General features: G+C 35.1%; 1 protein-coding gene across 3 annotated transcripts in view; it reads left to right on the top strand.

Annotated features, from left to right (window-relative positions):
* Positions 1 to 1,411: 1,411 nt before the first annotated feature.
* LOC117330878 (calcium-dependent protein kinase C-like) overlaps positions 1,412 to 13,980 on the top strand; it is a 224,205-nt gene continuing 211,636 nt past the window's right edge. For 2 of the 3 annotated variants that reach the window (XR_004533415.1, XM_033889433.1), the window contains exons 1-2: positions 1,414 to 1,619; positions 1,786 to 1,817. Coding sequence is in view for 2 of the 3 variants with exons in the window: in XM_033889433.1 (XP_033745324.1) it covers positions 1,480 to 1,619; positions 1,786 to 1,817 (172 nt within the window). In the remaining variant the exon portion in view is untranslated. Of the gene's footprint in view, positions 1,620 to 1,785; positions 1,818 to 13,980 lie in introns of all 3 variants that reach the window. The other variant, XM_033889443.1, reaches the window with a different exon arrangement.

The raw sequence follows: 13,980 nt of genomic DNA, 5'->3' as shown, positions 1-13,980 counted from the left end.
TTAGATAATAGCCTTTATTTATAAAGCGCCATGGTTAACGACCTCAGTAATAACTAACGGGCTGTATAATTTTTTAATTAAGAACATTCATGATATTGTTTTAATAATTCAAACTATTTGATGTAATATTTAATGTAGTCATATTTGAAACAATGAGATTAATTATAGATCCAGTAAGTCAGGTTGAGTAAAGTTTAAATCAAAATTGATGCATATGAGCATTTTGTAAAATTAAAGTAGATGTATTATTGTTTTTTAAAAAGTCATATCGGACGAACACATATGTATTGGTGGAATATGTTATATATGCATGCATCAGTCAACTGGTTTACCTAAGTACGCTGTATAATAATGAAGCATTAACGCACATAGCGATGCCTTTGTCGGTATAGATCGAATTTGATTGATCGTAGTGACAGTTATAGACACGCTTACATGCATTCAGTTGGAATGTCACAGCATAGCTGTTATACATTATGCATTTTCTCTAAATGTAATTTAGGTCAAAATAACATGGCAGCATATTTTGGTTTAGTTATTTTAACTGACATTTCATCAATTATGAGAAGATTAAATTCACATCTTCGATGCAAATCCCTAAGTTATTTGGGGAAATGGCATTCATGGGACAATGAACGCATTGGATCATTATCAGAAGTTATGATATCGAAATTTGAGGTGAAATGTACGTGAATACTTACAGGGTGGATATCATTTAATAGTTTACATGAATAGCTGGTATATGGGAGCTAAATGTTAGATATTATCTAACAGATCTACATTGTACAAAGCACGTCAAATTATCGTTTAATATCAAAATATTTAGATGGTATTATTTGATGTTTAAACGAGAAGCACATAGAAATGTCAAATGCCGAGTGAAGCGAAACAGAGTTATTTGTGCATAATCAGAATGACATAACACCCACGAAATCCCCTTAGGGCACGAGGAATATTCTGAGCGCCAGATAATAAATCAGCAGACAAGTTTAACGAATGAAGCGTAGTAAGGAATAATAAATGAACTATAGTAACTCTAATTTCAACAATAATCATGTACAATTAATATAACTAATGGCTACAATCTAATCAACTTGTTCTATAGAAATAATAATTTATGTACAATGTACGTGTGTACATGTACATTTGTAAGTTAAATTATAGATGTTTATTACCTCATCATATATATACGTCCCTAGTATACTGTGTGTTGTTAAAAGGGGCATTGAAGTCATATATAACCATATCTGGGAACAACATAGTATTAAAATTATTTTTGTTCTTGAACATAGAGTGATGCCGCCAACATTGGGTGCGCGAGCATACCATAAAGTATTACTGCCCACGGTAGTGTGTATTCTACGCAGTGATTCTACACAGAGTTGTTCGCTCTTTCTACGTTAGCGCTGAGCATTACACGCGAGGCCCTGAATCGAGTATTGTCAGCCCTCGCCGTACGTTCGCTCACTCTGTGTCAAAATGGCTGACGAAAAGGTGAAGGGAGTTCAGCGAAGAGGAGCTTTAAGGCAGAAAAATGTGCACGAAGTGAAGGATCACAAATTCGTTCCGAGATTCTTTAAACAACCTACGTTTTGTAGCCACTGTAAAGATTTTATATGGTAGGTTTAATTTTCCGGGTGTAAACTAGCGACCTAGCTAGACAATCACAACAGTGTTTTCCTTGTAGTATACTCGTCTCATGCGTTACACGTTTATACGATTGTTGAGTTGTCATACTTTCCGAGGATATGCTATTAATTCGTGTCTACCTCTGTTTTCTTGCAGGGGATTTGGGAAGCAAGGATTTCAGTGCAAAGGTAAGTAACATGGACTTGTATTCGTGCGTGTGTGTGTGTATTCCGGAAGTGAACTGGTTGCAGATGCTGATCGTAGCCAATCTGACAGGCGATAAAGTGTACGATTACTCAGGCCTTTTACTCCTCTCCTAAACAATATTGATTTCATATATTGACAACATTAATGTATTTGTGCTGCTTTTAGAGGTTAATTACGTTTATTTACAATAATTATTTACTATGGTCTAAAATGGTAACATTAATTAGCTTACCATACTGTTCTGCAAAATTAATTTGTTGTGGATGAGAGAAAATCTAGTCACGCCAGATCTAGAGCTGAGCAGCAGATTAAATGGCACACTGTAGCCGGATTTTCTTACATTGCATTAATCTGATTTAAACATGAGTCATTGAAAGTGCTTGCTTGAAATGCACAGACTAATTAAAATGAAAGCCATATAATTTCCTTTAAACTTCATTTAATTAGTTAAATGGAATTGTGTTTTTATATCCGTTCACTAAAAATACACACGAAGTGTTTCCATAAAACATTAATGTATATATACTAAGTGGTGCTCTTTTAGATAATAAATATATATATATTTACCATGCTTCCTAAATCACACAAGCTTCCTGATGCATTTTTTCATGGATTTCAGTTGACACTATAGACTTAAAGCAATTTCAGAAGGCAAACATGTACATATCACAATGTGTGAAATAGTACTTGAAAAAAGTCAAACAGATTCTGAATGTCCCAAAATATATATATAGTATCACAATATGTCAGAAAACCTGTCTATTTAAGGGTCAAGTGAAATTAAAATACCCTTTCTTTGAAATTTGACTGTTTCCAAAACAAAATTAAACGATAAAAAAGGTAATTTAGGGGTAAAACTTGGATGCTATGCTGGTGATGGACATTAGCAATTTTGGTTTCATTCTACACATCTTTAATACTATACATAATTGACAAGGGAGGTAACTCTAAGACAAAAACTGGCTTTCATTAAAATGTTGAATGAATTTATAGCTCTGGATGCTGTGGTAGTCATCTAATTATCATAATTTGTAATACAGTACTTCTGTGATATTTATTCTGTGATATATAATAAAAATACAGGAAGGTTGTTTGACTTTCACTATGAACACATGAACTCTCTAGGGATAGTGAGACTGACAATATCTCTTAAAAATGGGGTGCATCAAGGCATTTGATCGGATGTTGCAATGAAACTCAAATCATTTCTTATCATCCCTTCTGTTGGTGATTTGGGACATCAGATTTGACACAACACCATCAGAATGGATGATGATTTTAATTGAATTCTCAGTCCTAATTTTTTATATGTTGTGCATTGAAGGTCCTTGTCGACTCTGTTCTCTTCCAAGAATCATATAATTTCTGGTGTTTTGTCATTTTCTTCAAGGGGAATCACTCTTAAGTTGGTTAGGTTTAAAACGAGGTCTAAAGATTTTCGGAAGCAGACCACTAAAAGGAGTTCTTCATGTGTTGGGACAGTGGATCCAGATGTTTCCAAGTAATCTTATAATGTATGGCTTTGTCCAAGAACGATATACACATCCTGGACTTGTACACCTGTTTCAGAAATGTGACATCTGTTGTTTCTCTCTCAACGAAAAAGTATACATAGAAAACAATACAGACAACAGCAATTATCTAATAAAGATGATAATAAAACAGGTTTTTTTTTGGAGCCGAATTTCGGCCCCATTCCCCACGGCACAATTGGATATTATTCCCAATACGACCAGTTAAAATTCCCAATCGAATGATCTATGAAAAAAATTGTCTTTAAAAATTCGGATGGTGCCGTCCCGTCTACGTTTTATTGGTTATTCTGGCCTGATAAAGGGAGATAGTGCTTTAGAGTCTAAATAAATATAGCATAGATCCATATTTGTGTCTACTTGTTATTTTTACCATTATGTCCATTTTCCCCAATTTACCTGTTGCTGTGCATTTTTTCCCAATCCCAAAGCCATAGGCCCCATTCCCAAAGTAGTGAAAAAAAGCCCTGTAAAAACAATAATGATATTTTGTAATATAGTAGTACATCAACACTATGAAGTGGAAAACTCACTGCACTATATATGGACCCGACATACAGTTGTGATAAATGACAGGAAACTTCAGGTGTGACATGTTGTAGGTAGGACAGAGAGATATTCCAGGTGTGACATGTCGTAGGTAGGACAGAGTGATATTCCATGTGTGACATGTTGTAGGTAGGACAGAGAGATATTCCAGGTGTGACATGTCGTAGGTAGGACAGAGTGATATTCCATGTGTGACATGTTGTAGGTAGGACAGAGAGATATTCCAGGTGTGACATGTCGTAGGTAGGACAGAGTGATATTCCATGTGTGACATGTCGTTTGTAGGACAGAGAGATATTCCAGGTGTGACATGTTGTAGGTAGGACAGAGAGATATTCCAGGTGTGACATGTCGTATGTAGGACAGAGAGATATTCCAGGTGTGACATGTCGTTTGTAGGACAGAGAGATATTCCAGGTGTGACATGTCGTAGGTAGGACAGAGAGATATTCCAGGTGTGACATGTCGTATGTAGGACAGAGAGATATTCCAGGTGTGACATGTCGTATGTAGGACAGAGAGATATTCCAGGTGTGACATGTCGTAGGTAGGTCAGAGAGATGTTTAAGTATAAGTTAATTATATTTTTCACTCAGTTATGCAGACAGTTCTGGGTCACCAAATTTGTTCCCAGAAAACACTTGTAGTACCATATCATTAAAAGGACCCAGAAACATATTCTTTCACTCCAAATCTTGTCTGTATTGCACTGTATAAACTAGTTGTCACTCATGGTGCTGGCTAATTTGACAGCCAAAGTTATGATTCAGGCCTCTAAAAGCTATAGAAGTTGGAAATTGTTTTTTATTGATCTTAGATATTTCATGCGAGAGCCAATAACAAGTGATTGATCATATTGTATATAATATACCTTACTAACGATGTTGATCGGCCAGGGGAATGAATGAATTTTTTGCTGCTGGTAGTCTTTTTTCCCCTGTGTTTTAACTGCTGGGACAGGCGAGATATGTCATGAATCAATATGTATGAATGATGTTTTTTATTTCATTTTGGATATTTCAAGACATTTTTTCAGATGGCTATAGGTCTAGATTTTGGGAAATTGAGTGCAAGTGCCAGTTAAGTTACGTTTGCCTGATGTACACTGTTTGTTTGTATTTTGTTATATTTAATAAAAAGTTGATTATGATTTATTTGCAAATAAGCAATAACTCGTTAAAGTGAATTTCAAAAAATATTTTATTTGTTTCCAAAAAAAGTTATGCCATAATACAGTTAAGTTTCAAATTACTGACAAAAGGATATATAATATAGTAAGATTGAACCCATGCATATGTACATGTGTTTTATTTAATCTAAAAAGAATCCTTATTTGGTATGATGACCATATTTGGTATGATGCCCAATGCTGGTATGGTTTGTACCAGAGGGACCTACATACACATGCTGTCCTCACAATTATACCCAATATATTCCTGTGTACTGTAATTCTTTAAGACCAACAAGTGACAATTACAATTATGTGTAGGCAGGATCTGGGGGAAATTAGTTGACATTATAAATATTGAAAGCTGGTCCAAGCAGGTGCTGGGGAAAGGATAAGAATGACATTTAATTTGAGGCTTAGGATGGCTGACTTACCAGTGTGGATGGGTGAGGAGAAATGATAGACATGGCTGTCATCTCGTCCACCAGGGCCACCCAGGGCAATAGTAACACACTTCTATGTGTTCGTCATCAAGCTGGAGTTAATATTTCATGAACACTTTTACTTTCCATGAAAGACAGGAAGATGTAGTTGTTACATACACTAGCTTCTGTTAAATGGGAGTTACAATGCCTATCTAATATATGGGGTCTACACACCTTTTTAAATTTAAAAACCTTTAATTGTGTTTAAGTTACTTATGATATTTAATATTGTAATTTTTATAACTCATCAAGGTGTCATATTTATGGAGGAGTAGCTATATAGGAGCCCATCCACATCTATTTCGGTACAATGAATATGGTAATAAATTTGATTTAATTGTCTTAACAAAAGAAATTCATTAAATGTAAGAGAATATATCATGGTTGGAACATTCAAGCTTACTTTTAAGTACAAATCTTTCAATGTTCACCCTATTTTCACGCTGTTTATATATAATGCATACCCAGTCATTATTAATTTGTTAATCATGTATTCAATACTGTACAAATAATTGTTAATTTTCATACTATCAAAAACTCAAAAAAGTGCCAAGTACCATAATTTTATTCTGTAGTAATTAGCGAACAGGGCTGACAAACTTTTGACTTTGAAGTATGAGTTGGACTTTTTCTTGACAGTGAAACAATGTTATATTTAGCATTTTGATGGAAATGCAATATTCATGGGTTTATTGGTGGACATAGATTGCAAATGTATAAAATTTTAAATCGTTAATTTATATTAAAACAAGATAAATTAGACAAGTACATGTACAGTGTTGATACGCGACTCCTCATACCAGGACATAGTTACATATCGTATGATAATTAGTAAACCCAATCTAGATTGGATGGCATACTTATGTAAATGGGACTGATATATGTACCGAGAGATTTAGTGTAGTTTTCTTGCAATTCATATTTGTGAACCATTTAAGCTTAACTTTTGAAATAGATGTAAAAGAGGCTTACATATTTGCAGATTTAAAAAAGTGTTTGACAATTGTATAATGATTCAAAATGTTAAAATTATGCTTTGGTCATTATCTGTTTTATGCTGTCATTATTGTGTCGCCTGCAAAAAGGTTTCACAATGTCGGCGTTGGCATCGGTGTCGGTGTTGGCGGTGGTGTCAGTGTTGGCGTCGGCATCCACACAGAGTTTTCCGTGCGATAACTCAAGTTCCTTTGGGCCCATCAAACACAATTTTTTATGCAGTTTTTCCTTACCACAAGTGCTTGCATGGGATTGTTTTTTTTATTGGTCCAAAGTTCAAAGGTAGGGGTCACTTATCATATACTATGAATAGAAAATCTGTTTCCGTGCAATAACTCCAGTTCTCTTGGGCCAATCAAACTCAATCTTCATGAGGTGCTCATTTACCGAATGTGCTTGTATTGGTGAATTCCAAGCTTACTTGATTGATATGCTTGGCATGCTTATACTTTTAAAATTATTTCTTGAATTGAAAAATGTCGCTTTTTCTTCGTAATCATTCCCAACTTGCTGTACAGGCGACATGCTACTTCCATGAAATTCTTCTTGGTGGTAAAGTCTGATTGCATAGTTCAGTATATGAAGTTTAATGTTTGCGTTATTCTTATCCCATCTGTCTTTACTACTTATCTGTATCGTCCTTTTGCACTAGGCCGATCGATCTGTGAGCTGTCCCCTGGTAGTTGACAGTAGATAATACAGTCAAACTTGTAATAGCGGACACCCTTATATAGCGGACACCTGTCCATAACGGACACTTCCAGGAATCCCCAATGAAAATTACTATATAAATATCGTGTATATAGCGGACACCTTCCTAATGCGGACAGCGGACACTTATTTTTGTCCGTAAAGTTGTTTAAAATTCCGTATAACGGACACGTGAAACCATAGCTGGGTTGATATTTGTGTGTAAAACGTTTCTAAATAACAAGAAGAGCCTTAATTACTCAATTCCCCTGGCAGCAATGCTAACTTAGGAAGCCACTTCATCAGTCACTAATTGTCCTGTTACCTGTAAGTTGCTGTAACAATGGGCAGTAATTACAAGAGAGTGACCGATCGCCATCGGCAGAGGTGTTTGTTTACTCAACCTCACCGGTGACAGCTAAGCTTAGCCATTCAACCATAGCCTAGACAACAAGAATGGTCAGGTGGTAATTAAATCATTATCAAGACCAACAAAAGAGGGACAAAGCAATAGTTATGTCTGTCATAATTGTTTTACTTACAAAATCAACCGTACGCAAATCTGACAGCACATGGTTGTCAGCCGCCATTTTCTCACACTCGGAACTCCTCGGAATATGACTACGTAACATATGAAGAACAGCTGAAGAGTTCCGAGTGTCTTTGTATACACTATACTAATTGACTGAACCAGAAAACGGTATTTATTAAATTAAATCCCTACATGGATTTCAGAAAATAAGTCTCAAATAAATGCTGAGGGATTATAATTATCAGAGGAAAATGCATTATTTATAAAGAGTTAATTTTGTAATAGAAAAGATATTTCAAGCATATCTATTTTCCAAAATATTGAGGATTAATGAAAACTGTTTTACTATGATAAGAATTATCTTTACTTTTTTTTACAATGTTGAGTATTTGTCTGAATAGATATTCAGTATAGTATGATATTGGGAAGATTTTTTTAGAAACTATAGGCTTAATATAAATTATTAAAAATATCAGCTCTAATTTTTGTGTCAGATGAATGATTGAAAATTAATGAATTAAGCATTTATCTTTAATTATTTGTCTTTTATTCATTTGTTTAAGTGTTTAAATATAATAATTCAGGAGACATATAGTGTACTATGAACAGACTTTGGTTTGTTTCTTCCTTTATAAGGGACATAACTCGTTGAACCTCTATATAAAGGACACCTCTCTATAAAGGACACTTTTGCCTTGTCCCTTAGGTGTCCTTTATAGACAGGTTCGACTGTATCATAATGGGAAAGTATGCTTTCATTTTCATGCCACAGTGACTCCATCATACTTTTAACAAATAAACTTGTGAACTGAAACCATCGTTTATTGATGCAGTCATTTGGACTTGGCAATATCGCTTTGATGGTGATTGGTGAACATTTCTTGGCGTCAGTCAGTTGCCAAACTACATTTACATTAAATTCACACTCTTTTTTGGAAAATTGTCCCAATGTTTTGATAGTCTTAAGAAGAATATTAATGCAGTTTGATACAAATAACATCCAAAACATATTTACATGAATGTGAAGCTGCTATTGTATGTTGTAAGTTTAGAATATTTACCGTACTGTTGGTAATATAGGAACTAATCTCCTTAGCAGTAAGCTAATTTTGTATTTGATGTCAGAACCTGTCAAAACCTATAGCGATCCAGTGGCTGAGGTTAATAGCTAGCTCTAATGCTGACAGAGAGGATTTCAGACCTACACAGAAGGACTTTCCACAGAAATACAAGCTACAGTTCCTGATACACTGATCATTGATTCATTTACCTTTTAATATACTCTGGTTTTGTCTCTCAGTCCAAAGTTGATAGAACATTTTTTGAATGGTTGTCCTTATATATAACCTATTGATTCTTGTTAATATATTGCTTAATTTAATCCAACTCCACACACTGGTATTGTCTAGTGTAATCAAACTCTACACACTGGTATTGTCTAGTGTAATCAGACTCCACACACTGGTATTGTCTAGTGTAATCAGACTCCACACACTGGTATTGTCTAGTGTAATCAGACTCCACACACTGGTATTGTTTAGTGTAATCCAACTCCACACACTGGTACTGTTTAGTTTAATCAGACTCCACACACTGGTATTGTCTAGTGTAATCAGACTCCACACACTGGTATTGTCTAGTGTAATAAAACTACACACACTGGTATTGTCTAGTGTAATCCAACTCCACACACTGGTATTGTTTAGTGTAATCCGACTCCACACACTGGTATTGTCTAGTGTAATCCGACTCCACACACTGGTATTGTCTAGTGTAATCAGACTCCACACACTGGTATTGTCTAGTGTAATCAAACTCCACACACTGGTATTGTCTAGTGTAATCCAATTCCACACACTGGTATTTAAACACATTTTCACAGATACAGTGGAACTTCGTTAAATCGAAGTGGACGGGACCATGAAAAAACTTCGAGTTATCCGAGTGTTCGAATTAAGCGAGTTATCATTTTTGGTGAAAAGTTTGGTCAATATTTGTCAACATTATATAATCATTATAACTTCGCTCTGTCGCTCATCATTTTAGTGTGAAGACTGGTCAATACATGTAAATATATATGTAATGTTTCGTTATGTTACTTGTAATTTGGTGTAGTTTTGCCGATATACAGTCACGATAAAGTTTCTTTCACTTAGTCACTTCAAGAATGATCTGATGTCCAAGTCATGTTTGCAAAAGGTAAACGATAAAACGGAATTCGACAAAATAACAAGTTATTCATGTCAAATCAAATACCCGGTAACCGTTTGAGTTTAACACAGATTGCATGCAAAACGTAACAGAACCATTACCTTTTATTGGACATATAAAATACTGTTTGATCGGCCTACTTACTTTTTATTGATAACCACGCCATTTCCATGTGTGTAAGCACCGGAAGTTAGGCTGCGCATGTGCGTATAAAATGTTACTGTAACTGAGCTGGCGTTTTATCCGATTTAATAGACAGCACTGACCGTTACAGTTGTACTCTGAACACCTTGGCAGTAATTACGCTATAGTTTCAGCAGTTTAAAGATTTAATAGGCGCCGGTGACTGTTTCATTTCTACACCTGTAAAAACATCAGCCGGGTAGATCTACCGGTGTGTCAGAGATTAGTTCCGCTTGAGCGAACGGGTAGATGAGTTGTTGACTATCGTGTGTACTAATATCGGCGACCGCCTTAGGAAATTACCTGATGTAAGTAAAGCAGTACTTTTTATCACCAAGACATGTTGTTATAAGATTCAACCGACAATTTCTTTTATGAATTTATGAAACACTTATAATAGCATGTAGGTTAGTAGTGCCGATATGTTCAGTATTACAAACAGAATTTAGCTCTTAAAAAATGTCGGCGTTTACCACCGATCGACGAAAATTATACTTCGAGTTATTCGATCATTTCAAATAGGATTTTTATTGTTGTGACCAAATTTTCACTTCGTATTATCCGAGTTCTTCGAGTTTTCCGAGTTCGAGTTTTCCGAGTTTTCTTGACTAAGATAAAGAGAGAATTCGACTGGGACCGACGAGGTACTTCGAGTTAAGCGGGGTATTCGAGTTATCCGAGTTCGCGTTAACGAAGTTCCACTGTATATAAATTTAGTATTCAGGATTTTCAGATTACTTTTTAATGAACAACTTTAAGAAGAATTTGCAGATGAATACAATGTCTATTAATTATCATGGTGTTATGTATTACATAAAACACTAATTGATAGTAAAATTAGATGTATAATGCTAAATCTGTTATGATTGATTGATTAAATATTTATAATAACAACATAAGCCTGTGATGGATGTGACAAACAGCTGTCCCGACACTGATACAATCTGGTTTGGAGGTGATGGACTTTGTGCATGATACAGTAAGTGGTAGCAGGATTTGTCCCCACCATAACACTGATGATGGCTGCCTAGAGCAAACATTGGCGCTGATGGAAACAGTTCAGTGGCTATCAGACTTCCTATAGATTCAGCTCAAGGTTTTTTTTTCACGAGTGTGGGAGTCAGGGGGCCATTTTGTTCCATTTTGGGAAGAAACTTGGGAAGGCAATATTCAAGAGTGAACTGCAGATTTAGGGAAATATGTTTAAATATAAAATACTTACTGGGAATATGGGGCCCAATATTAATGTTAGCCTCCAACAGCTCTCAGATAAAACATAATATTCCATTATAAATATTATCCTGATTTGTTTTACAAGAGCCTGTGCAATCTTAAATTTCGAATCATAAAATTAAAAATAAAATATCAATAGCTTGGAATAAACAGCCTTTTTATTTAAATTTAGCTCATACTTCCACAGTTTGGAATTTTTCAATAGATCCTTTACCTCAGTAAGTGTTGGCTATTGCAGCTGATTTAAGAGATAATCTTTATTATAGATTTATATATAGTTTAGATTGAATTTAAATCTGTTTAGCTGTCCGGGATCCATGAATTACTTACCTTTGAAACGTCAATGTTGTGTGAAAACTCCTACACATAATATCTTATATATACTAGTATACCTTTGAATTGATACTCGGCATACAAATTGGTATATATCCATTTCCCTCAGTATGCACATGTACATGTACATTTAATTATATATAGATTTCTCTTGACCCCTGTCAACCTTTATTTATACCAGTTTTTTTCTGCATTTGTAGGTATGGTAGAGTTACCTACATATTTATTGTCTTTACACTGTTGATTCGTTACTGGTATGATGCCATTAAGATGATATTTAACTAACATCGAGAAGAACATTGATATAATCAGCCATGCTCTAAGTTAACAGCACATAAATAATAAGTCCACAATGTATAAGAGTGACAGTGAGATATTTAAATGAAAGATTTGTCACTGACACTTTAATTATACTTACAAATGTCCAAGTCCTTGGTTAAATATGTACATAATGTATACTGTGTATTTATAGCATCTACAAGGTGATCTTCATAGAAAATCTGCTCCAGCTATTTTTAATTGTATACGCCATGTACATGTCTCATCAGTGGATTTGATGTGGAAATGTCAGAATGTGTTTCAAATTTTCTGAAGTATATAAAAAATATATATATGAATGAGACATTATATTTGCTCTTAAATCTGAATGTTTATGATAAAAAAAATATTTCCTGTACAGAGACATCCTTGTTAAGACTGGAATTTGATGACCCTTCACAGCAACATCCCAATTTAGAGAGGAAGTTGATATTACCTACACAGAGACATTCCCTGTTAGACAGGAAGTTGATATTACCTACACAGTGACATCCCCTGTTAGACAGGAAGTTGATATTAACTACACAGCGACATCCCCTGTTAGACAGGAAGTTGATATTCCCTACACAGCGACATCCCCTGTTAGACAGGAAGTTGATATTAACTACACAGGGACATCCCCTGTTAGACAGGAAGTTGATATTCCCTACACAGCGACATCCCCTGTTAGACAGGAAGTTGACATTAACTACACAGGGACATCCCCTGTTAGACAGGAAGTTGATATTACCTACACAGCGACATCCCCTGTTAGACAGGAAGTTGATATTCCCTACACAAACACATTCCTGTTAGACAGGAAGTTGATATTACCTACACAATTGGATAATATTTCAGCATACTTATTTATCAGAACCATTTGTCAATGTCTTTGATTTTATTTCACTTGAAAAATATAAAAGTTTGATTGTACCTTTGACATGAGAGATTTGCTGCCTTAGAAGTAGTAGAAATAGATAAAAAGTAAACATCATTACAACAGATTAAGGTTTGCCTGTGAACCCCAATCTCTGTCAAACCACCTTGTCAAGACACTCTCAACTTGACAGTGTGCAGTGGTAACAGGCAGATGACATAAGTTCTGCATTAAAATGTTCCTTTTATAGAATATAGATGTCTTGCTGTGTTAATTAAGTTATTTAAATTTCCAGTGTGGTAGTTTCCTGTACAAACATAAATATTATTGTATGTACATAAGTATATATGTTAGATATTTCATTTACTTTCCAAACATGTTTAATAAAAAGAAGGTAGTTATGCATAATTAATTTGACCATATGTCATTAAACAGGTATTGTATGTTCATATAGACACTTCACAGGTACTGTCTTTTTGTATAGACACTACACAGGTACTGTCTTTTTGTAAAGACACTACACAGGTACTGTCTGTTTGTATATACACTACACAGGTACTGTCTGTTTGTATAGACACTACACAGGTACTGTCTTTTTGTATAGACACTACACAGGTACTGTCTACACAGGTAATCTTTTTGTATAGACACTACACAGGTACTGTCTGTTTGTATAGACACTACACAGGTACTGTCTACACAGGTACTGTCTGTTTGTATAGACACTACACAGGTACTGTCTACACAGGTACTGTCTTTTTGTATAGACACTACACAGGTACTGTCTTTTTGTATAGACACTACACAGGTACTGTCTTTTTGTATAGACACTACACAGGTACTGTCTGTTTGTATAGACACTACACAGGTACTGTCTACACAGGTACTGTCTGTTTGTATAGACACTACACAGGTACTGTCTTTTTGTATAGACACTACACAGGTACTGTCTACACAGGTACCGTCTTTTTGTATAGACACTACATAGGTACTGTCTACACAGGTACTGTCTGTTTGTATAGACACTACACAGGTACTGTCTGTTTGTATAGACACTA

Source organism: Pecten maximus, chromosome 1 (genome assembly GCF_902652985.1).
Source record: "Pecten maximus chromosome 1, xPecMax1.1, whole genome shotgun sequence".
NCBI lineage: Eukaryota > Metazoa > Mollusca > Bivalvia > Pectinida > Pectinidae > Pecten > Pecten maximus.
This window is presented reverse-complemented; position numbering and strand designations above follow the sequence as displayed.